We start from the raw sequence: 22258 nt of genomic DNA, 5'->3' as shown, positions 1-22258 counted from the left end.
AACCCACCAACACCACCCCCCCCCCCAAGAAGAAAAGGACCAAAAAACCCAAATCACAGAGGCATTTTTATCTTTTTTCGCCACCTCTTAACACAGTAAATTGCCTTTCAGAATATTGTGATGCCTCTATAACAAGGGCAAACAAGTTATGGGATCCATTTGTTCAGGTCTCAGAAAACATTCTTAAAAATAAACAGAAGGGAAGACTGACATTCATGATTTCTCTGAAAACAGACTAGCATTAATCTGAAAAACTGATCGCAGTGATGACGAATGCAACGTTTCGCTTTCACTTCTGTGGATTCTAGTGTTAAAAGCAATTACAAACAAATCCTCAGACAGTATAAATATAAATCCCACTTTGTTGAGGAAGAAACAGAAGCACACAAATATCGTGCAATTTGCTAATGTTACAAAGGAACCCAAGGAATATGGTGCCAGACCTTTACTCCTGTAGCTTGCTTACAGTCTCTCATATTGCAAGCTGGAGAACGAATCTTGTTCTTCCAATACTGACATACAGTTCAAACTCTTCCATGGTACTCAAAGTCCATCAAACTAAATGTGGTTGCAGTTTATACAGAAATTCAAAATCCATCAAACTGAATGTGATCACAGCTTATACAGAGATTATACCCACACTATGAAACTAACAGTAAGGGCTAAAGTGTGATGGGTAATTCTTAATAAAAATTCTTAATAAAAAAAAAAAAAAGACAAACTAAGGTAAAGAGCTGATTGAAACACTAACAAGGATCCTTACCAGTAATGGAAGAGAGCATCTTCAGAAGCATTTGCAAGTCAGCTTCACAAACATGCTGGTTCCCTGACAGCAGATTATAGTTTGCTTTTTTCATCTAACTACCCAAAACAACTCTATCAGACCAGTAAAAAGAAGATGACAACTACCTTCAGTTAGTTTTTCTTCACTTAAACACTGTAACTTCGTTTTCAATTTATGAATAAAACCAGATTTGTATGTGGTAGATTTGTAACTGAACCTACCTTTGCTTTCAGGTCAGCACAAATCTCCAGTTGCTTTTGTCTGGTGTTAGCCAGCACTACTTCCATCTCATGAGCAGCTGAGGCTTCAGCAGCAGTCGTCACTGCCTTAAGTAAAAAGGCTTTCCTAGTTTGAGCCCAATCTAATACCAAGGCTCTGCGCCGACTCCTAATGAAATGGTAATGATCCCAAGCTTTCTTATGAACAATCTAAAAAAGTAAAGCATTTCAGAAAGGTTTAAAAACTATGCATAAATAATTCTAGACATTTTTGCAAACCTTGACTATAATTGATTTAATCCTATTTAATTCCTATGGAATCCACAAGAATTCTGTCAGGTGCCAGTCCCCCAGTGCTGGTAGGCGGTGATGCCACTCCAGCCTTTCCCTGCCTGCCTGTACCACATGTCATTTCAGTATGCTGCTGTCCCACTGTTCTGAACTATGCTTTTGCAATATGAATAAGTTAAATTCAACAGTTCTTTCCCACCCTAAAGTACACAAAATGTAAGTGGGTCCTTTCACTACATCTTCAGAGATACTGAGCACTTTTGGCACAATGAGGCTTTTTGTTGCGACTCACAATCTCTAGAGGAACACAAAGCAATAGCACAAATGCAGTACAGGTGTGAGTTAGCTTCACTTTTTCTTTCCTAACAGAAAATTCAGAAACAGATTTTTAGCTTGCCAAACAGCATACTGCCACCACCAATTTCACCACCTAACAAAAATGGCGAGTGTTAAAAACACCTTCCTTAGCCTTATTCAATGAGGCTCCCAAAGACATTCAAGCTTCAAGACTTTGATGGAAGTACTAACCAAGGCATTAGAGTCTTCAACCTGCCTTATATAGCCCCGAACATAAGTTACCAGGATGAAGGAAATTCTAGAGACAGTTAGCTGCTCAAGGGGACCATTCCTGGTGCTAACTTCCAGGCTTTTAGCAGGGGATGGAGTCTGCTGACTCAGCTGGTGCCCAGCTCAGACATTCCTACCAGCTCACAGCTGGATGAAGATAAGGTAGATTCTCTTTGATCAAACGTACACACACCACCACATCAGCAGTTCACACTGCCATTGCTGCCCAAACTTGAGTGAGCCTCGCTAGCATGCATGTAAAGCTGAGGCACTCATAAGCAAGAAATGGGATGGAGTGTGCAACTCTAAACCAGATCTCTGTGATCTGCTACTGGATCAAGCACTCAGGACTCATCCATTCTTCTACAGACAGAAGGAGGCACAGAAGGCTCTAAGTTTAGTATTCTAATGTAACATAAATGTTTTAAGAACAGATTCATAGTACTGTTTAAACATTTCTGTATTTATCACACTAATACACATATTAAGAGGTATCGATTCAATGCAGAATTATTATTTTTAAATTTAGAATTTTAAAATGAACATTCAAACAATTAGGGAGACCCACTAATAATGACTATGCTTAAAATATAACTACAATGTACAAAGCACATAATTACTTAGCCTAGTTCTTATAGGCAAAAGTTCTGAAATCCACAAGAAATATAATTTTAATGAAACTGTGCTAATTATTAGTATCAGTTCACTGCCATTCCCTTGCATTAGGCATTCCTCAAACACAGGGAAGTAGATGGTCTAAAAATACATGCAGAGATAAAAAAAGACTCCTGTTTTACTTATGACATCCTGAAGAGTTCTGGCCTTGAAATGGGTTTCGCTATTAGCTGCTATGCGCTTATTCACTGTGGAGTGTAAAAGGAATCAGCAATCAATTTGAAAGGCATTATGCATGTAAAAATAGCCTCTCCCTGAGAGCAGGAGATAACTTTTCACTCTTCCTGCTATATATGTGCCACAGATCAATTAAAATAACTATTCCTAGACAGTGCAACAATGCTATACATTCTCATCAAAAAAGAAAAATACCAAGAGAAGCAGAATAGTGTGACATAACTATAAAACTGTACAGCAAAAGCAATGCTAACAAACTAATTCTGTGAATTTGTCTGTAAGAGTATGTGGAAGTATAAAATCTCCACAATGCTTATTCTGAAGAAGTGCTAAGGCTTTAAGTTCATGTATTTTGAAGACAGGGACATCCCTTCTTCACTGTGTAGAATACAGTTTATAATAAAGACATTTTTAAATAAAAAACATATTTAAATAAAAAGCATGTTTATAAACATGCTTTTATACAAATGTTCACTACATGGTTTATGTAACAATTTGATCTACTATTTAAAACAACACTGACCAGATCATGCCTAGATTTGTGAGGAAGGTATCTCTGCAGCACATCGAGGCACAATTTCGTCTTCTTCTGAAGATCACTTGGATACTGATTGATAACAGCCTGGAAAATCCACTGATCTTCTTCATTCCATTCAGTGTTGCTACAGAAATGCAAAACAACCAGCCCCAGTAGAATTTAACATTTGAAAAGGAGTTTGGTTCTAGTTTACCTTTAAAGCCTAACCTTTCAGTGGGCTCACAATCCTGAACCTGCAAACTGGATGATGGATCAAAGCAGAGAAATTTAGATTTACTTTTACGAAGGAAAGCAAACCTGTATTTCTTTTCTAACATGACCATTTATTGTGCCATCATTCAACTGAATTGTTCCTTTTCTAACTTGCCTTTTTATTAGGGAATGATACAGTGTTTCTCAACATTACACTAATGAATAGTCAGACCACACATAAAACACAGTGTGAAAGGAGGAAGATGATCAGTCTCTACCCCTGAGCACTAAATAAAAGATCAGAATGAAGTCAAAATACCTGTGTGCAGGTAAATGAACTAGTTTAGAAACAAACTTCTGACAGCCATAAACTCATCAGCAAGGTATAAGAGACACATTAAAAAAAAAAAAATAGGAGGTGTAGGAATCAGTATTAATTTATTTATTTCAGAAAACTAGAGTAGCAAGAAGTAATACAAAATAAAAACAGGGTACCACAGGTTTGGATTTAGTAGATTAGATTTTAGCCTCAACCTGAACTCTTGACCTTGCAGGGATTAACGTCAGGCTTTTATTGTCAGCATTAATGCATGAGCAGCAACTCTGAGTCAGACCAAAAGGTCCCTGTGACTAAAAGCCTAGGGAAAATTAAAAGGCAATCATTCGACTCTACCCCCGCCACCGAATCCCTGCAGCCTCCAACTGTTTGCAGCTCTCAGACTTCCTGAGCCATCAGTGGTGTCTGGGTATTTAAAAGCACTGCATTTGTTAAGATGTTAGAACAACATCCTTATGCAGGCAGAAATACCATGTATTTTTAAAAAAGAGGATTTTTGGTGAGATGCTCATATGCAATTAATATCAAACTAGATTTGATTATACAATCTAGCATTATCTCTAAAGAAAGAACAGTAAACACAGGTACTAAAAAATATTTTATGTAATTCGGTTTAATACAACTTTTCTTTAAAAAACACTGTACAGGAAACCCAAAATATATTATATTGTAGGATATTTTGGGACACTGAAGGAGGAAAGAAGAAAATATCCCTAGACCTGTTAGTTTTGAGAAATGGAAAGCTTCACTTGCAGACATATCTCAAGAATGCAAAGACACAATATCACATTTCAACAAACCGTTTTTGAAATAATATCCTGTCAGGCAAGGGAACACAATCTCTCAGGGACATGCATTTCACCTTTTCCACTCTCCATTGGCACTTTCTGCTGTTGTGTGCTTTGCCATGAAGTTGGCACATATCTGGACAGAGGTCCACTTATCTTCACTTAACTGAAGGCATTTATTTTACAGTTTGCTTCACACAAACTCATGGGCTTTATTTTTACCCTCATAGTATTAAGAGGGATTTAGCTTTCACCCATCTTTCTGGAGACAGCTAGCGATCAGAGTTTCCTTCCTCCCCACTTCAGTTCTTCATCCTGTGACTTTCATGAAACAAAAATGATTCTTAGCTTGCTGTAACATGTCAGCACAGAATCATTATTCCAGGATGAGGACAGTGGCAACTTAACAATAACCACATACAAGGGAATATTAAAATCACTATTCCCTAGTAATGAACACCTTGCTGCTTGCACTCTACGTGTATTTTTCTCTATTTTCTTTTTCTCTGAATAAAAGTTTTAAGTTACTCATCTTTTATGCAGGCAGCATCACAGTGAAGGTGGCCAGGTAAGGACAAAACACATCCCACCTCCATCAGTTAGCTCTAATAATATTATCCCAGCCATTAGTGCTACAAACAGCAGAAATCTCACAGTAATAACATTTGTACTGTGTACAAAGAGAGTCCAGTCATTAAAGGGTTTTTTGCAGAAAGACAGAAAGCTGTAACTCTTGGCTGGCCCTCTGTGGTAGTGCTTTTGAGTAGCTTATCTGGTTAGCAATGGAGTAAAATGAAAGTGACACATCAAAAATTAACCTTAGTAAGATTTAAAGTCCACAGGCAGCACTATTAAGTCACAGGACAGAGATCCTACACTGACGCTTCAGTCTTTGCCTTTCCACATGAGAGAAAGGTTCACAGTCAGCATTTGTTGACAGCTCTAGAATAATTTATAGAATCATAGAATCACAAAATGTAGCCAATAAAAAAAAAGAATTCAACAGAAACCTAACTTTTCATGAAAAGAATGCCAGCCAGCCAACTGACAGCCCACCTGGGGCAGTGACTGAGGTGTATGAAGCATTCCTAAGTCGTACCTCATCTTGCAGCCCATTGACTTACCCATTTACACAAGACTTCAAACACTTGCTGTATGGTGATGTATTGCAGTACAGCAGTGCAAACTCATACAGAAAAGCTCCCCATCACCTGTGCAGCTACAGATTTAGGACTGGAAATATTACAGTAATAATCCTGACCTGGAGACTCAGTAGTAGGGTGAAATTCATAAAGTTGTGGAAAGAGACAGCTTTCCCTCTACAAGCTTATGTGAGATATATCTCATTTATATTTCCACCTATTTTCCTTTCTCTTCTTATGAACTGCGTGAAATAACTGACAACTATTTCTAGCACCCAGCTGGTTATTAAATCCAGCCATCATGAAAAGAAATTGACTTGGCTTTGAAAGGGTGTAGAGAAAAGATCTAGCTCCTCTAAAAAGTTCATTTGCAGTGACAACTACCAAGCAAATGTTAGAGACAACATAAAAAGTGAATTTATTTTAGCAAAAGCAGAGTAGCAATGAAAGTTTCTTTATAGGTGATTGCTTAAATTTCTCCTAACAGACAATGAATATAGATGTCTGAGCTGAGGATTTTTCATACGTTAAGTCTGAAGAAGAAATAGCACAGTGGAAAGTGAAACGGGGATAAGGAATGCTTCAAAGAGAGACAGTTGAGTAATATCTTAAAACCTTCAAGCTCAAGGTCTTGAAGAACAGACTCTTCTCTTCAAAGAGAAGAGTCCCTGAGCTTTGTCACAGAGGTGGTAATGAAATAAATTGCTATTTCTCAACATTTACTTCCTCTAAGAAAAGTTTCTCACAACTGATCCTCAGAAATTAATGTTTTAAACTTCTCCCTTTTCTCTAGAAGGACCTTCCCTATGAAATCAGTTCATTTATTCATTTTAGAATCTCTGTGTCATAATCTGATGTTCTGAGGTATGGTCTCTCTGAAGAATAACTTTAAGGAACAAATTCATTATTCTTTATTATGATTAAATCTCTTTCACTGCAACTGCTACTACTGATGATGAACTAGTTAAAAACTATTTTTTCTTAAGATAACGCCTAGCATTCTTGTCTTTCCAACCCAAATATTTCACTTTTTTGTTTATTAGAAGAACCACCATGAAACCCTGGTAGCCTTTACTCAGACGGAGTACCAGCCATCCTGAGAAAGTGTTTACTAGTTCATGGGTTAGACTCTGAACTACCTCTTGTAATTTCTGAAACAAATAAGTAATCCTCTTCTGCGAGTTCTGATACACCTCCATATGGTGCCATTTGAACACATTATTTTAGTGACAGTAATAAGACAATTCTGAAAGCTGAGATTCTCTTTCTTAATAATCTTAGATATTTCTTGACCATGCAGGTTTGTGAACAAATAAAGGGTTTCCGCCTACAAGAAGAGTAAGGCAGAGGAAGATACATCTTGGTCAGGAAACATTACACAATGGTCTTGAAAGCAGGGAAAACCAGAGGAAGTCTGACAGGCAGTCTAGTGATCTCCTCTGCCTCCAGCACACAAGGGCAGAGGCACCAGCTGCTGCACCGGTTTCTGCCTCCTGTATCTCACATATCTCTCAAGGCTCCCTCTGACTCGTAAATTCCTCTAATGGCTAGCTAACAATGAATCTCTACACAGGAATAAGATGGAGAAATTAAGGTTTGTGGATAATACTCTGGGGAGCAATCAGCTAGAGCTACAAGTAGTTCATTGTAAGGAGGGACAGACTGACTGCCAATGCCTTGGTTTGTCACAGCTGTGCCAAAATTTGCCAGCTGTGCTGAGATTTTATCAGCTGTTCATAGACAAAAAAGCAGAAGCATGATCCAGCCCAATATATTTGTGACCATTAAATGCATGGAAATTCCAAAATATCCTGTCTGATTGAATTCAAGATGTCACCTCACTTAAACTTTTGTAAAATTCCAGACAGGAAGATCTCATCTAAAATGAGTTTGAAAAGTGCCAACACATTGTACATTAATATTTAAGCTAATACCAGGCTTCTTCAGTGTCAAAATACTGACAGATTTTACAAGGCTGGATGCATGACCCAAATTTTAAATGTAGTGTTTGCTTTTCTTGTATGTATCATTCTACTAGAAAACAGTACAATCTTGATTTTGTTTCAGAACTGAAACATAGCAATTGTCCTATAATCAACAACCCTGAGGCAGCTGCTTCCTTTGAAACAGATTTACCCACCATTAATCCATGGCTTTACGCATCCTGAAGAATACAAACAACTCTGCAGGGAAGCTACCCTCTGCACTCTATAATCCCCATATATACTTCACAACAGCAACACATACTTGATGCACTGCCATCTTGTTGAATTTGCAGATGCAGACTGCAACATGCCACCAAGTGAGATGTCAACTCCCTACTCTTAATTATGGCATTACTGACTGATAAACATCCTGGTAATAGACCTGAAAAGAGGTACTAAAGTTACTTGACTTAGTCCTAATATCCCATTCACTTGAAATGGTGTTACAGAAGACACAGTGCTGAATACGCACTACTACAGTAATCCTTCAGTTATTTAAAGAATTCGGACACCCTTGGAGATTGTGGCAAAAATATAATTAAGTGCTTATGGGATCTTCAGCTATAACAAATGTATCAATTCCGAGTGCACAATTTGTGGGATAACTCAGGACTTGGGTATTTCCCAAACACAAAAAAATTGTGGTTTAGCAGCAGTAAAAGAAGTGAATTTAGATTATAAAGCATTATAATCCTGTATATTATGCTTAAAAAAAAACCCCAAACAAACCAAAACCACCAACCAAATTCTTCTTCAGTTTGCAAAAGCAATAAACACTGGGATGATCATTCTAGTAGGACTGTAAAGTGCACAAAGAGTATAGCAGACCAGAATATCATCTTGTTCTGATTTTTCTTTGGAAATTCCATGCACATTTTCCAAATTTTCTGTTCCAGACAGTCTGAACAGTTAAACAATGAGATGTGTAATGCCAGACTAGCATTAACTTAAGGTTTCTTTGCTGTACATTAAAGCCTATGATGAGAGAAGAACAACTACAGAGAAACAATCCTCAGAGGAAGTAACTAGTTGTATCATTATATTGTTCTGCTGAGCAACTTCTCAAATTACAAACACGAGAAAAAGTATTGCAGGAGAATGGTTGGTATATTTGGCTATAGAACAATGATAACAATAGCAAAGGCTTCATTAAGGTTGTATTAATCAGCAGAGTACAGTAGGTACATGCCAAGATCAAAAACCCGTCACTCCATTTTTGACAGTATTTTCTGTGTTAGTTGGATCAAAGTTAGCTTGATGAATCACAGAATACTTAAATCACAAGACTCTATCGTGTGTAATCGTGCAGAATATTTTCATGCAAGTTAGTGAACATAAATGTAAGAAGTGACAGAGAGTGTTGTGTCTTTTGTAAAACCCAGATCTTGGAAGTAAGCAATTCTACAAGAACCAAGTCTTGCTTTTTTTTACTGTAAACACATTTTTAATGTTGTTGTGGATAAAATCATAGCACCATAAATGAGCAATACATGAAAGACTTGAAGACCAGAAGGCAAACAAAAAAAGACCAAGATCTAGCTCTAAATAAAATGCTAAGATAATTACTGATGGTTCATTTATGATTTCATACATTCCCAGCTAACGATATGGGCACAGGCTGATCCAAATTGAGTAAATTGTCCTACGCAACCTACCCTTCCATCCCACCAGCAGACTGCTGCCGCTGCTACTACCACTGGTGTCTTTTCCAGCTACAGCCATTTCTTTTTTCCCCAACTAGCTACCATAAATTAATTCCTTCAAAGTACCACTGCATATGTTTTTATTACAACTGAATTTCTTTCTCTTCTAAATATGGTATTTTATCTTTTAAGTTTTGACGTTACTTAATTATCAGTGCAAAATAAGCTAGCTCAACGCCTAAATTCAAACCTGGCACATGATCAATGAAAATACCATGGTAGATTTTTCAACAATTTTCATAGATTCTGTTGCCTACATTGATGTCCGTCTATTATTCAGTAGCACACATGCTGTGTGGATCAAGAGATTTAAATTTATAAATTTTCACCAAAATTGTGTTGCTCAAACTTTAACACAATTTTAATTAAAGCCACTAGAAAGACTTCTACGTATTTAATGATTTAGTATTTGTCATATATTTTCTCACAGAGGTTTTTGAAACTTCCTCCAAAAGAGCAACTGTAATAAAATATAAGAGATAGCAGCAAAAGAACTGCCATAAATTTGCCACTTGCTGCTTAATAAATAAAAATATGGGAAAGATCAGAACAACTCCTAGTAAGTATCCTATCATAATAGCTAGGATATCACAGTAATAATATACACGCTTCAGATAACAGAAGAACCTACAGAATACCTGTACAATTTATTAAAAAAAAAAACAACAGTGGAGTATATCATCACTTCCTATGGGACCCAATATTTTAAACCTGTTTCAGCACCCCAAAACTCAGCAGCAGTAGCAGAAGATTTAAGTGCTGTGCTGTAAGTATCTAGAAAAAGAGGGAGATTTAGAAGCAGTGTGTGATTGTTTTACCAAAGAAACTTAGGAACTTCCCTGCTCTGCCCAGTTTCTTTTGCCCAGGATTCAAACAATTCTGACCTTCCTATTCTCAGTCTTCTTAAAACCCGACTCCGTTCTAAGCCAGAGGAATATCAAGAGATAGCAAAAAGCAGTTAAGGATGGTCCAATATCTGCAACTCAGTATCCCCTGAACTCAAGTTAGATTCAGCAGAAAAGCTAAGCTTTATACTACTAATATATGGCTATGTTACATTTCTAGATCATTAAATTTATGTTCTTTCTATAAACTTTTTTGCTTACAGAAAAATACCTCCTCCTTTCAGTTTATCTGAATCAGAGCTACATACATTTTTTATATTTCTTTGTGATGAGAATTACTGCAGCAATCCAAAATCTGTTAAAAGATTGGACCTATTTATCTGCTTTATAGATAAATGCATTCTAGATGTCTCTCAAAGACTGTACTTTTCTGCATAAAAGTACACATTTGATAGTGTAATTACCATACAGAAAGGATTATTTCTATTCATACAAAAGCATTTAAAGAGGATACTTGATGTACACCAGATTGTTGATTCTTTAATCCATAAAACATTTAACTTATTATTTCAGATGACAGCTTTAGAAAGGACAGCCTCAGTTCTCTCAGCTGTGTAAACAGTAACTAACTATTTAACCCCAGATTGCCAGGCAGTGCATCAACCATTCTCTGCTCTGCACAAAACAGAACCAACTCTAATGATAAAGGCAACTGCAGGATCTACAGATTACAAAACACATTATAGTTACTTATTTTATACCCAAAAGAAGAAATTCAGAAACACATGTCATTACCTACGTAAAACTTCTAGCTGTTGATCAATCTCTTGAAGCTTAGACCAGTACCCGCTTGCAAGCTTTTGGCATTCACTGATAAGGAAGGTCTTCAAATCAGGGTAGGGGCATTCCAAAGACAGTAGTGCTGAAGGAACTTCAAGGAAAAGTCCATTTTTCTCTTCAAAAGAATGTGCTAATGCCTGTGATGAAAAATGCTGCTCAGCAGACTATTCTGCATTGTATTTTCTCCCGCAAAAAACTGCTAACTAAACTTACAAGGAAAAGCTTACTTTTGTTTTATAGTCTTCCATCTCTCTTTCCAAAGCCAAACTTTCAAGGATAAGGAATTCCAAAATTTCTTTCTGTTGCTTCTTCACAAATTTGATCTATTTCATGAAATAAGTTACTGTTACTTCTTCATCTGGTTTTAATATGAAATCACTTATTTTGAAACAAAGAGCCTAATTTCCAGTTCTACAATGCTATGCTTTTATAGATTTTAGTGAAGCAGATTTATACTATGGCAGGTAAAGAGATTATGGGATACTCTGAATATGAGTTATAATTTCAAAGTAGTACATAAAAATAAATGAAAATGCTAAAAAAAACAGTGATAATAAATTGTAAAAATAAAGTTGAAATACCGACCTGTTGTAACATCTCTACTGGATTGATCTCAGATTTCAGACAAGATGCTTCTGAGAGGTAACACTGCATTTCATTCAGCCATAATTTCAAATTCTCTTTTAGTTGCCAGATAGGAGCTATAGTACTTGTTTGGTATGTATCCCGCTCCTTTGATAATTTATGCTCTATATCCAAATAAAACATAAAGCTTTCTCAAACACACAAGATACTACACAGCACTGTGCTTTTTAAATCTAAACCTGTCAAGACAGTGATTTAAAAACTCAAATAATTAAGATAATTTTGATTGTAATAAATAATCAAGAAACAGATAAAAGGTTCTTACCCAAGTCCTTCATGTCCAGAAAAAAATTGTGCTTATGGCTTTCTTCATCAAGAAAAGCCTTTATTTCTGCTTCTGCTTTTTGCCTGGAAGGTATGAATATGAGTTTTACAGAAGTTTCAATTTCTTATCCCTTATGTTTTCAAAAATGCTAAGCCTCAAATACTCTAATAATTATTAAAAAAGGGGATTCTCTGCCTGGGAAGGTATGAAGTGCAGAACTTGGACACTGTCCTGGGTGGTATGGAAACCACACCCCTCTGAGCAACAAATACTCTCATTGATCTGTTGTATGTATACACAAAACACATGCTAACAGACAAGAACATTGACATTCCCTGTTCTAAGTGTGAACTCAATATGTACTTTTAGAGACGGACTCTGAAGGTATTAAAAAGCATCTGAAAACTTGATACTCCTACGAACACATGCTCATCAGATGTTGATAGGACAACTAAACAGCTCAGATCATCATGGAGAGGTACATGTAGAACAACATCCACTCTATTCTCCCCTCCCTTCCTGTGCTCTCTTAATGTCTACAGGCCCCTTACAATGTAGATCACAAACTTGCATGCCCTGCACAAAAAATTATCTTTAGTTCAGATATTTTAATATTTTCCTCTTAATGTCCTTCGAATCAAGTATGCCACATCAGAATCTCTACAGATTGTTTAATAATGGCTAATTACTCCTCAGCTTTTACCTGTTCTCACTCAGTCTTTTATGCTCTTGCCACCACACTTGCCGATGCTGTTTCAGCAGCATTTGCTCTTTGTTATTTTTTGAAAATTGAGCTGTTTTTTTAATCTGCAGGAAAAATTAAAGCTTGTAAGTATCTGAATCTGTTCAATAGCTTTATTAAATGCCTTCACATGGAAACTTTTAACTACAGAATGGTGAACCTAAAAGTTTTTTTCAAAACTGTTTTTTTCTAAAGAAAAACAGGTACAAATGTACCCAATTTTCATGAAAAAAAAAACCCAACCCCAAAACAATTTAAATCATGATTAAATGAGAGGAGAAGGTGGGAAAAAATGCAGTCCATTTTCTTCTTTCCCTTCTTCCCCTTTTCCCCCCTTTTCTTTCCCTTTTTTCCCCCTTTCTTTCCCATCCCCATTACCCAGGAGGTGAATGGGGGAAAGATGTGCAGGACAAAGAAAAATATACTTTCTTAAATGTGGGAAGATGAAAGTGAAAGTGTGTCTTTGGGGAAAAAAAAAAAAAAACAACGAAAAATTGGTTACTAAAAAAGAGTGCTTTTTCAAAATTTGTCCAATTAAAGAGGCTCTGAAACTCTCTGAGGGCTTCACAAAACATTGCTTCAAACTTCAGATGAAACAAAAATACATGCTTTTGAGAAAGATAGAGTTACTGCTTAAACTAGAAAAAAAGCAGTCAGGGAAAGGCTGATGAAGTGGCAGCCAGGTGACTCTGGGCATCCAACAGTGAAGGAAAAAGGATCAGAAGTCCATGGTTGCCAGAAGCCCCCTGAGACAAGTCAGTTTTCTGTCATCCTCCTACCATCACGACTGCCTTCTGGCCTCTTAATGGACACTCAGGACAAAGCATTTCAGTTCAGAACTGGCTCCTTTCCTGCTCCTTCTCTTTTTGCCACCTTGCCACCATCTTCCTCCATTACACCTAACCTCATCCCTGCCCCAGCCAACTTCTTCTGGTTGCAAACACCCTTCTGAGTCCAGAGCCTCCCACAATTCACACACACACCTTTTGTTTTTCCCTTCCCCAGACCATACTTCATGCAGATACATTATTCTACTGCAGAATGATAGCAAGACAAGGGGGAAAAAAAAAAAAAAGGGAAGATCTTGTCCTAGCTCATAACAGGAAGAAATTAATAAAGATGTCACTCCACATCCAGTTCAGGAAAGAATTAATGTTTCAAGTAAAAAATGCTGGTTTTCCACTTGGCTCAGGTAGAAGTAATCTGCTGTTTAAAATGCTTAGTCAACTTTCCTGCTTGGTGAAAGTTGGAAAAAACCCATAGTTACCCTCTCTGCGTTCACATGCATAAAAACAGGGAGAGAAACCCACTACAAGCATGTTCTCCCTAGGCAAGTGACACCAGCAGGCTACTCAAAGAGAAAGTTCACTGAACTTTTGCTTGCAGGACTCATGCACAGGTAAGCAAGAATCCCATCACTTCTTGAATCAGAGCCCCTCAGTCACCCACCAGCAAAGCTAAAATCTTAACTTCAAAACAAAATACTTCAAATTTTGAAACTAGAACCATTTACACCTCTTGAATCCGAGTTTACTATATCTGGTTGAATATAAGTGTTTTCTATACAGTCACATGGAGAACCACAACTAGAATGTCGTTCTCCCTGTGAAGAATCATTGTGCTTCTGCAGCAAGACTGCTTTAGTGGGTATTAGGTAAGAAGTTGCAATAGATGCTACTGAGACATGATGTGACTCTGAATGAGAAACAAGGTGTTTATAGGAAGCTGCATATGTGACTGTACTATAAGCAAGTTTTAAAGAACCCGTTTTATGCTTTCAATTGGTATGTTACAATGCTTCTGAATCAAAGATAATGTCTCCTTATTTTTATTGCTTACGTATTTTCATGTTACTTATAGCTTCCTCTTGATTATCATTAGGTGCTTAAAACCAGACTTCAGCAAACAGATACTGTATTTGAAGTAATCTGAAAATACATATACCTTCAATTCTAAAACTTAAAAGTTGAACTAGTTCTGTACATAAAGTTTAATACGCTCTTGAAATTATTTTATAACACCGACAATGACATTATATGCCTAACTGCTGCAATATTAGCTTTTTTATGTATGTGCTGTATTTTTCTTTCTTAAATGGCCGGCAATTGATTTACCGTTTACTTCTTTGGTTCTAACTCACTGAAGGAGTAACTCAGCACTTTGAAATTTGGATAGCCTGAATCAGCAACAAAAAAGTAGTAGTTGGAACACACTCTATTCTCTGTGGAGCTTTCAGCATATATATTTTACTACCTACTCAGTTGGAAAACACTTGAAAAGGTGAAATACCAAAAAAAAAGACGATGAAAAGTTAGTTTAAAGCTTGAATGAATTCAGTAGAATTTTGTACTCCCAATACATGAAGAAATATCTGCCAGCACTTCTGACATAAGTGTACTCACATGCATTAAAGGAAGCAATACTATAAAGAAAGTATGTATTTTTTTCTCTCATTCACTGCCACACTTTTCTATTTAAAATACAGAGAGAGGAGCTGCAAGAGCAACCCCCTTTTTTGTTGCAAGGCCTTCGGGATAGTAGCATAAACTAGTAAACTATGCTTGTTGGTACTGTATATATTCCATTCACTAGGATTTAAGAAAGAGCATCAGAACAATAACAACAAAAAAAAAAAGTATATGGTTATGTTGCTAACCAAAATATTTCATTTAATTACTTCAGTTCAAAGAACTTCTAAATATGATTTAGACATATAAGGACTTTTTTTTTTTTCTTTTAGAACTTCAGGTTTTCTTATGTGGTTATTTTTTTCCTTTATTATTCAGAGAGACACAGGGGAGATGGACAATAATCGTGAAGGTCACATGCAGTATTCTAGTTAGCTGTGTCTGAGCTATATCTTAATCTTTCTAATTCTCTCTTTACATTTTCTCTAATATTTGGTTCTTGTTCTGCAAAGGTTGAACTCTGTCATAATGTTTGGCCTATGCCTAATGTAAAGGATGAAGTGAGGCTGTCTGGAGAGCTACCAGTATTCACCCTGTCCTCTCCCATATTTACAGATGGGTCCTACTTCCCAGTTTCTTTCTTGTGTTTGCAAATCCTTCTCTTCACCTCATACTCTAACCTGCATGTCATTGAGGACTTTGGGTGTATCACTGCTAAAAGTGCTTCCAAAATCTTAATATACTAATTTGCTTTGCTACTTTCAACTCACATGGTACCACCCATTGTTGCATGGACTTACTAAATGCCTCTAAGATCAGAAGTACAGAAAATATGAATATGTGAAATTGCATTAGTGGATGGAGAAAATCTGGTACTTGAGTCTGCTTTCCAGTTTGACAGCCCTGACTTTTGCTGCTTCTCCAGTTCTGCTAGAGACCCTGCTTTGTCCACACATAATCATAATTCTTACTAAAAATAGAGGTAAAGTTTTCATTAAACTTTACTAGTATTAAATAAGCTATGTTCTTACCACTTGGGCCATATAGCAGCTATTTATACGTTTCTATCTGTCTAGCTCTACACTTACATTCTATAGCTATAAAACCCTTTCAATTTTCTTTCAAGATCTGCCTCATATTGACTTTTCAAAATCCTCATTTCGTCTAATTTTGTTTCTTTCTGGATCAATTTCCCCTTCCCATTTATTCCTATAAATTCTCCATTACCCCCAGTATTTTGAGTAGCTCCCATAATGAGTCTGGATTATTTTCCTCAAAGCACTCAAATACAAATTTTTCCTTGTCTTTTCAGTAAACCAAATCCACACATATTTTGCACCTTTCATTAAAAGAATTTTCACACTTTAACATTAATATATCCAACTCACAATAACGCTGTGATAAACTCCCCATCTTTTGCCCCCTTTTGCTGAACACTGTTACAGCAATTTGTTATCCCTATTCATTCTCAGATTCCTTTGGGCAATGAAAAGAAACAGGATTATGTAATTTTAAAGTCACACACATTACAAATAATATAAAAACCATACCTTTAATTGAATTTTTTCAGATGCCATTTTTTCTACTGCAGCAAGTTCATATAGATGTTTGTAGTCAACAGGTTTATACTTAGAGAGGAAAAAGCCATTTCTTACAGGAATCACCAGATTTTCTATTTATCACATAAAACACAGTCATTTCAAATTCTGGAGAAATATTTTAAGCATGGGTCATAAAATGTAAGCATTATAGATAGAACTGAGAAACAGTGTATTGTAAATATTGAAAGTTTTCATAACAGAGAGATTGTTAGTTGGTAAATACGAATTTGAAACAAACATAAGATAGTAGAAGCTATATAAAAAAACATTAACCATTTGTCTGCTCACAAAAAGTTTAAAAACCTTTTTTAATATGTGAACCTAAAGAATAATCCACTTTACGCTTACTGAAATTTTAGTAATTTCTAATACAGAAATATGTAAATTTCAACACATGCATTCTTATTTCACAAATTGGAAAACTACGTCAATATTTACTGTAATCTATAGATTGAGCAATAGGATTTTTTTCCCTAAAATTATATAAACTACCAATGATAGGTAAACTGAGTGAGTTGCAGTTACATTTTCCATTGAATACCCAGCCACTAGAAACAGCATCATCTTTCTATTAAATGCCTGTAGGCCCCTGGGAAAACAACATACTTCCTCAAAGAGAAAGGCACTAAATTGCAAGAAAAACATCACCCTTGGCTTCTGCTGCAACAGGATGGATAATAATGTCCACTTTCTCCAGTCCTACCACCAGTATTTGAAAAACCATGACAGACTGTTGTCCAAAAAAAACCCACATGAAGTAGTTTCTCTGAAAAGGCATTTGACATCAGTAAAGATTTAACCAAGTTGGCCTTCCACCACAAAAAGGTTACTTACAATGCCTTTAAGAAACTTCATTGAGGGATTGACATATGAGTTACATCAAGTTTACCATGGAGTCCTGATAGAATAGTTAGGGTTGGAAAGGACCTTAAGATCATCTAGTTTGAGCTCCCCTGCCATGGGCAGGGACACCTCACACTGAACCATGTCACCCAAGGTTCTGTCCAAGCCAGCCTTGAACACCACCAGGGATGGAGCATTCACAACCCCCCTGGGCAACCCATTCCAGTGCCTCACCACCCTAACAGGAAAGAACTTCTTCCTTATATCCAATCTAAACTTCCCCTGTTTAATTTTGAACCCATTACCCCTTGTCACTACAGTCCCTAGCAAAGAGTCTGTCCCCAGCATCCTTATAGGTCCCCCTTCAGATACTGGAAGGCTGCTATGAGGTCTCCACGCAGCCTTCTCTTCTCCAGGCTGAACAGCCCCAACTTCCTCAGCCTGTCTTCATACAGGAGGTGCTCCAGTCCCCTGATCATCCTCGTGGCCCTCCTCTGGACTTGTTCCAACAGTTCCATGTCCTTTTTATGTTGAGGACACCAGAACTGCACACAATACTCCAAGTGAGGTCTCACAAGAGCAGAGTAGAGGGGCAGGATCACTTCCTTTGACCCACTGGCCACGCTCCTTTTGATGCAGTCCAGGATATGGTTGCCTTTCTGGGCTGCGAGCGCACACTGAAGTTGGCTCATGTTCATTTTCTCATTGACCAGCACCCCCAAGTCCTTCTCCGCAGGGCTGCTCTGAATCTCTTCTCTGCCCAACCTGTAGCTGTGCCTGGGATTGCTCTGACCTAGGTGTAGGACCTTGCACTTGGCATGGTTAAACTTCATGAGGTTGGCATCAGCCCACCTCACAAGCGTGGCAAGGTCCCCCTGGATGGTATTCCTTCCCTCCAGCATATCAACTGAACCACACAGCTTGGTGTCATCGGCAAACTTGCTGAGGGCTCACTCAATCCCACTGTCCATGTCACCGACAAAGATGTTAAAAAAGACTGGTCCCAACACTGATCCCTGAAGGACACCACATAAGCTCATCTGAGCTTATGTTCACGTTCCTGAAATCCACTGCCTTCATTTCTCTCCCCACTCACCAACTTCTTAAGAATGATAATTTCCACCACTTCATGGTCACTTTAATCCAAAATGTATTATGTATACGTCTAACATTGGGTGACCCAAGGACTGAGAAGACTATCAGCCATATCAGAATGAAAGCAGAAAACCAAGGCTGCAGATCCTGTCCAAATGAGATTTGGCAACAGAAAGAGAAGCACATTGAAAGTAACCTCAGGTACTTAGCTGCCTAATATTAATCAGATTTTCCTGGCTTACCGGCCTGCAGCAGACTCTCATCAAAGCAGAACTGTGTCCTTCTTTCCCTCTACTCATAATGTTCAGTTTCCACAGGCAATCCCTTTGCAGCTTCCACACTCTGAGCTTGAAAGAACACATCACCTACATAAAGAAAGGCTTAGAGGCTTCCTCCTCTCCTCCTGCTTGCCAATCCTGCTTTCTTTGCCACTAATCTTCATAACATGTGAATTATTCCACCCAATCAGTATTATGCTAACCAGGTCATACCTTTGATCTTGCATTATGACTACCTTTTTATTCTCTATATACCTTACACAAAAAAGTTCAATAGTTTGATCCACTAATTCCTTTATTTTATCCCTTCTCTGAGCTTAGTATGAGTAATCTCCTTTCAGTTTTTAGGCCTCTAGGTAGCTTTGCTTATCTGTAGGGTTTTATTGTCATCAATCCAAATCTAAAGTTCTCAATCCTAAATCATCCAAGATTTTACGTGCAGATTTTTTTTTCCTTCTTTCTGAGATTGCTTACAACATTGTCCAGCAAAGATCACAGAACATCATTCCGTGTTCAAAGAAGTAAAAGTTCTGCTGCCAAATCCTCTGAAAAGCCACTCTTCAGTTCTTCCTCCTAACTCTATTACTTGTTCGTTACTGCTCCCAAAGGCTTACAATGACTTCTAGTCTGCTAGGAATCATTTTGGGCAGTAACATCAATGTCCACATGCATGAGCAGCAGGGCATGGCTGGAGTTTCAGAGCAGCGCCATTAACATTTTTATTTCAGGCTCCCTGCAGGCAAACGCCTGGGAGCACCTAGGAGATAAGTTCACAGCAGATGCATCCTGTCATATACATTAGGAAAGAATCAGTAACTGTTAGTAGTATTACTAAATGACATTAACTACAGCTAGAAATCATTAAGCACAACTTCTTGGTATGGTGCTTGTGAATCTCATGACCTTTGAAACACATGCAGTGTTCCAGGACCATCAGATCCTCAGTTAATTTCAGGATAGCATACTATGATGCAGGCAAGTGTCAACGCAAAGGTGGGACACTGTCATCTTCCAGCAGCCTGTTGCAGCTGCTGCAGAAACCTCTTCTAAGTACCTAGTGTTAATGTTTTTGAAGTGTTCTACATGCATTCTGCACACATATCCATGCATGCAGGAACAAAGCCCTTATGCTACAGTCAACTTTAAGCCACTCTAACTTCCAATTCCTGATTGAAGGAGTGCCTGCATGATTTCACTAGCATGGATCTCCTGTGCCACTTGTTCTGAATTGTGGTATAGATATCCAGGGGTAGAAACACTTCCTGGGTATGGCACTCACAACTGCAGTATCCTCACCAGCTTTCTTTGGTCTATATCACCATTGTCATGTCCTTAAACTTCAATGTATATACAGTTTGCTGTACCTGTTTGACAGCTCTCACTCACCACTGGCTTTTCAAACCCTACTTTCTCTATGACAGCTTTATTCTTCACTATAGTTTAGTAAGGACAGGGGATGTGAACAAAATACAAATCCATGTAACCTTTTTTGCACCCTTTCTTTCTCACAATATGAGAGAAGAGAGCTGACAACAAAAAGCATAGAAAAACAGGACAAAAACTGTAGAAGTGTATACTGATGTACAGAAAATAATAACTAATACAGTGCAGAAAGCAAAGAGGAAAGGAGAATGAACCATCCCACTGAATGAATAGATGGAGAGAATAAGGACTGCTGTAAAATAGCAGAGAAAAGCATTGCTTTCCTATGGCTGGGTTGCCTTAATCTGTTCTAAACACATAAGAATGTTTCAGAGAACAGGGAATAAGCAGAGACAATCCATTTACTTAAAAAGGTTAAATTTGGTGGTGCTTAGATATAGAAAGTTGTTACTATTTTGGGTTTCTAAGCAAAAAACGCAGCAATGTTTGAAAACCTTAGAGTTGTCTCTGAAAGTCACAAGTTTAATTCAGCAGTATAATCTGATATTTTCTACACTCTTAAATTTTTATATAAAACATATAAATATACATAGCTACATACAGAACTAATGTAAGAGAAAGTAGGTGCCTCAGGTAAGTCATCTTCACCAACTTAATAATGTCCCTCACATCCAAGAAAAAAATGAGTGAACGACAGATTCAATTTCCACACCTCTAACCCCAAATAATATAATTGTATCTTTGCTTTCAATATGCTTTTTCTTCAGCCTATATATCTGAGCCTTATGAATCTCTATGACTAATCTTCATCTGTTTCTTCTTCTACTGAAGAATTTTCTGAAGTCAAAAGGGTCTATTCATGTGAGATTCAATGCAAAATCAGAGTTTTAGCATACAGGATGCTAACTTTATTTAATTGCTAACATATTTTATATATATTTTATATGTATGTATACACCCACAAATCTATACACATAAATAGACACATGAATAAAAATATAAAATATTGAACTTCGAGATTTTAAAATGCCTTTTCACAATTTTCTAGAACAAATATGTGCTAAAGCCTGAGATACAAATATAATGGTAAATGAAATTACTTGAACTTTTGCCCCAGTGCTGCAAAGCTTTAACACACACACATCCTCAGTAACTTGACATAAGGTAGGAAGCTTACAGACATAAGGAATGGGCCTTTCTTTCCAACCTCTTCTTTATGTTCCTTTAGTAATAAAACTTACCATTAGGTCTTAGTAAAAAATTTATTTCCATTCTCTCTTAAGAGCAGAGTAGCTGGAAGCAGTATTTCTGACATACAGTTTTGCAGAGGGGTCCCATATAAAACATTAAGGTAAATCCTGCAAAACTATCCCTTGGTCCTACTTCAAGCCTCCCCTAAGGATTTTCATTTACCACATGTGTACAGAAAGACTGACAACATGACACCAGATGATGTCTCGTTGTGGAAAGATTTTTTTCAAGTCAGCCACCAGTGCAGTCCCCAGTCTCAGTACAGACCAGACATCAAATGGACTGAGAGCAGCTCTGCGGAGAAGGACTTGGGAATCCTGGTGGACAGAAAACTGAACATAAGCTGGCAATTTGTGCTTGCAGCCCAGAAATCCAGTCGTATTCTAAGCTGCATACAAAAAAGCATGACCAGCAGGCTGAAGGAAGGGATTCTGCCCATCTACTGTGCTCTCATCAGACCCCCATGGAGGACTACATACAGCTCTGGGGTCTCCAGTACAAGAAAGACACCGACCTGTTAGAGCAGATCCAGAGGGCTGGAGCACCTTTCGTATAAGGACAAGCTGAGAGAGCTGGGGTTGTTCAGCCTGGAGAAAAGAAGGCTCCAGGAAGACTTTAGAGCAGCTTCCAGTGCCTAAAGGGGCCATCAACAAAGTTGGAGAGTG

The 22258-nt window shown here is 37.5% G+C and overlaps 1 protein-coding gene across 8 annotated transcripts in view; it reads right to left on the bottom strand.

The window, feature by feature from the left end:
- CCDC148 (coiled-coil domain containing 148) overlaps positions 1–22258 on the bottom strand; it is a 78150-nt gene that overhangs the window by 41208 nt on the left and 14684 nt on the right. For 3 of the 8 annotated variants that reach the window (XM_065671186.1, XM_065671182.1, XM_065671185.1), the window contains exons 3-11: positions 22108–22227; positions 16693–16814; positions 12696–12799; positions 11993–12075; positions 11668–11831; positions 11310–11405; positions 11038–11219; positions 3236–3374; positions 1006–1212 (exon numbers count right to left, since the gene is read on the bottom strand). In XM_065671186.1, coding sequence (XP_065527258.1) covers positions 1006–1212; positions 3236–3374; positions 11038–11219; positions 11310–11405; positions 11668–11831; positions 11993–12075; positions 12696–12799; positions 16693–16814; positions 22108–22227 — 1217 coding nt within the window. Of the gene's footprint in view, positions 1–1005; positions 1213–3235; positions 3375–11037; positions 11220–11309; positions 11406–11667; positions 11832–11992; positions 12076–12695; positions 12800–16692; positions 16815–18923; positions 19024–22107; positions 22228–22258 lie in introns of those variants that run through there. The other 5 variants (XM_065671188.1, XM_065671183.1, XM_065671187.1 and 2 more) reach the window with 5 other exon arrangements.

This window comes from Lathamus discolor, chromosome 3 (assembly GCF_037157495.1).
Source record: "Lathamus discolor isolate bLatDis1 chromosome 3, bLatDis1.hap1, whole genome shotgun sequence".
Taxonomy (NCBI): Eukaryota; Metazoa; Chordata; class Aves; order Psittaciformes; family Psittacidae; genus Lathamus; species Lathamus discolor.
This window is presented reverse-complemented; position numbering and strand designations above follow the sequence as displayed.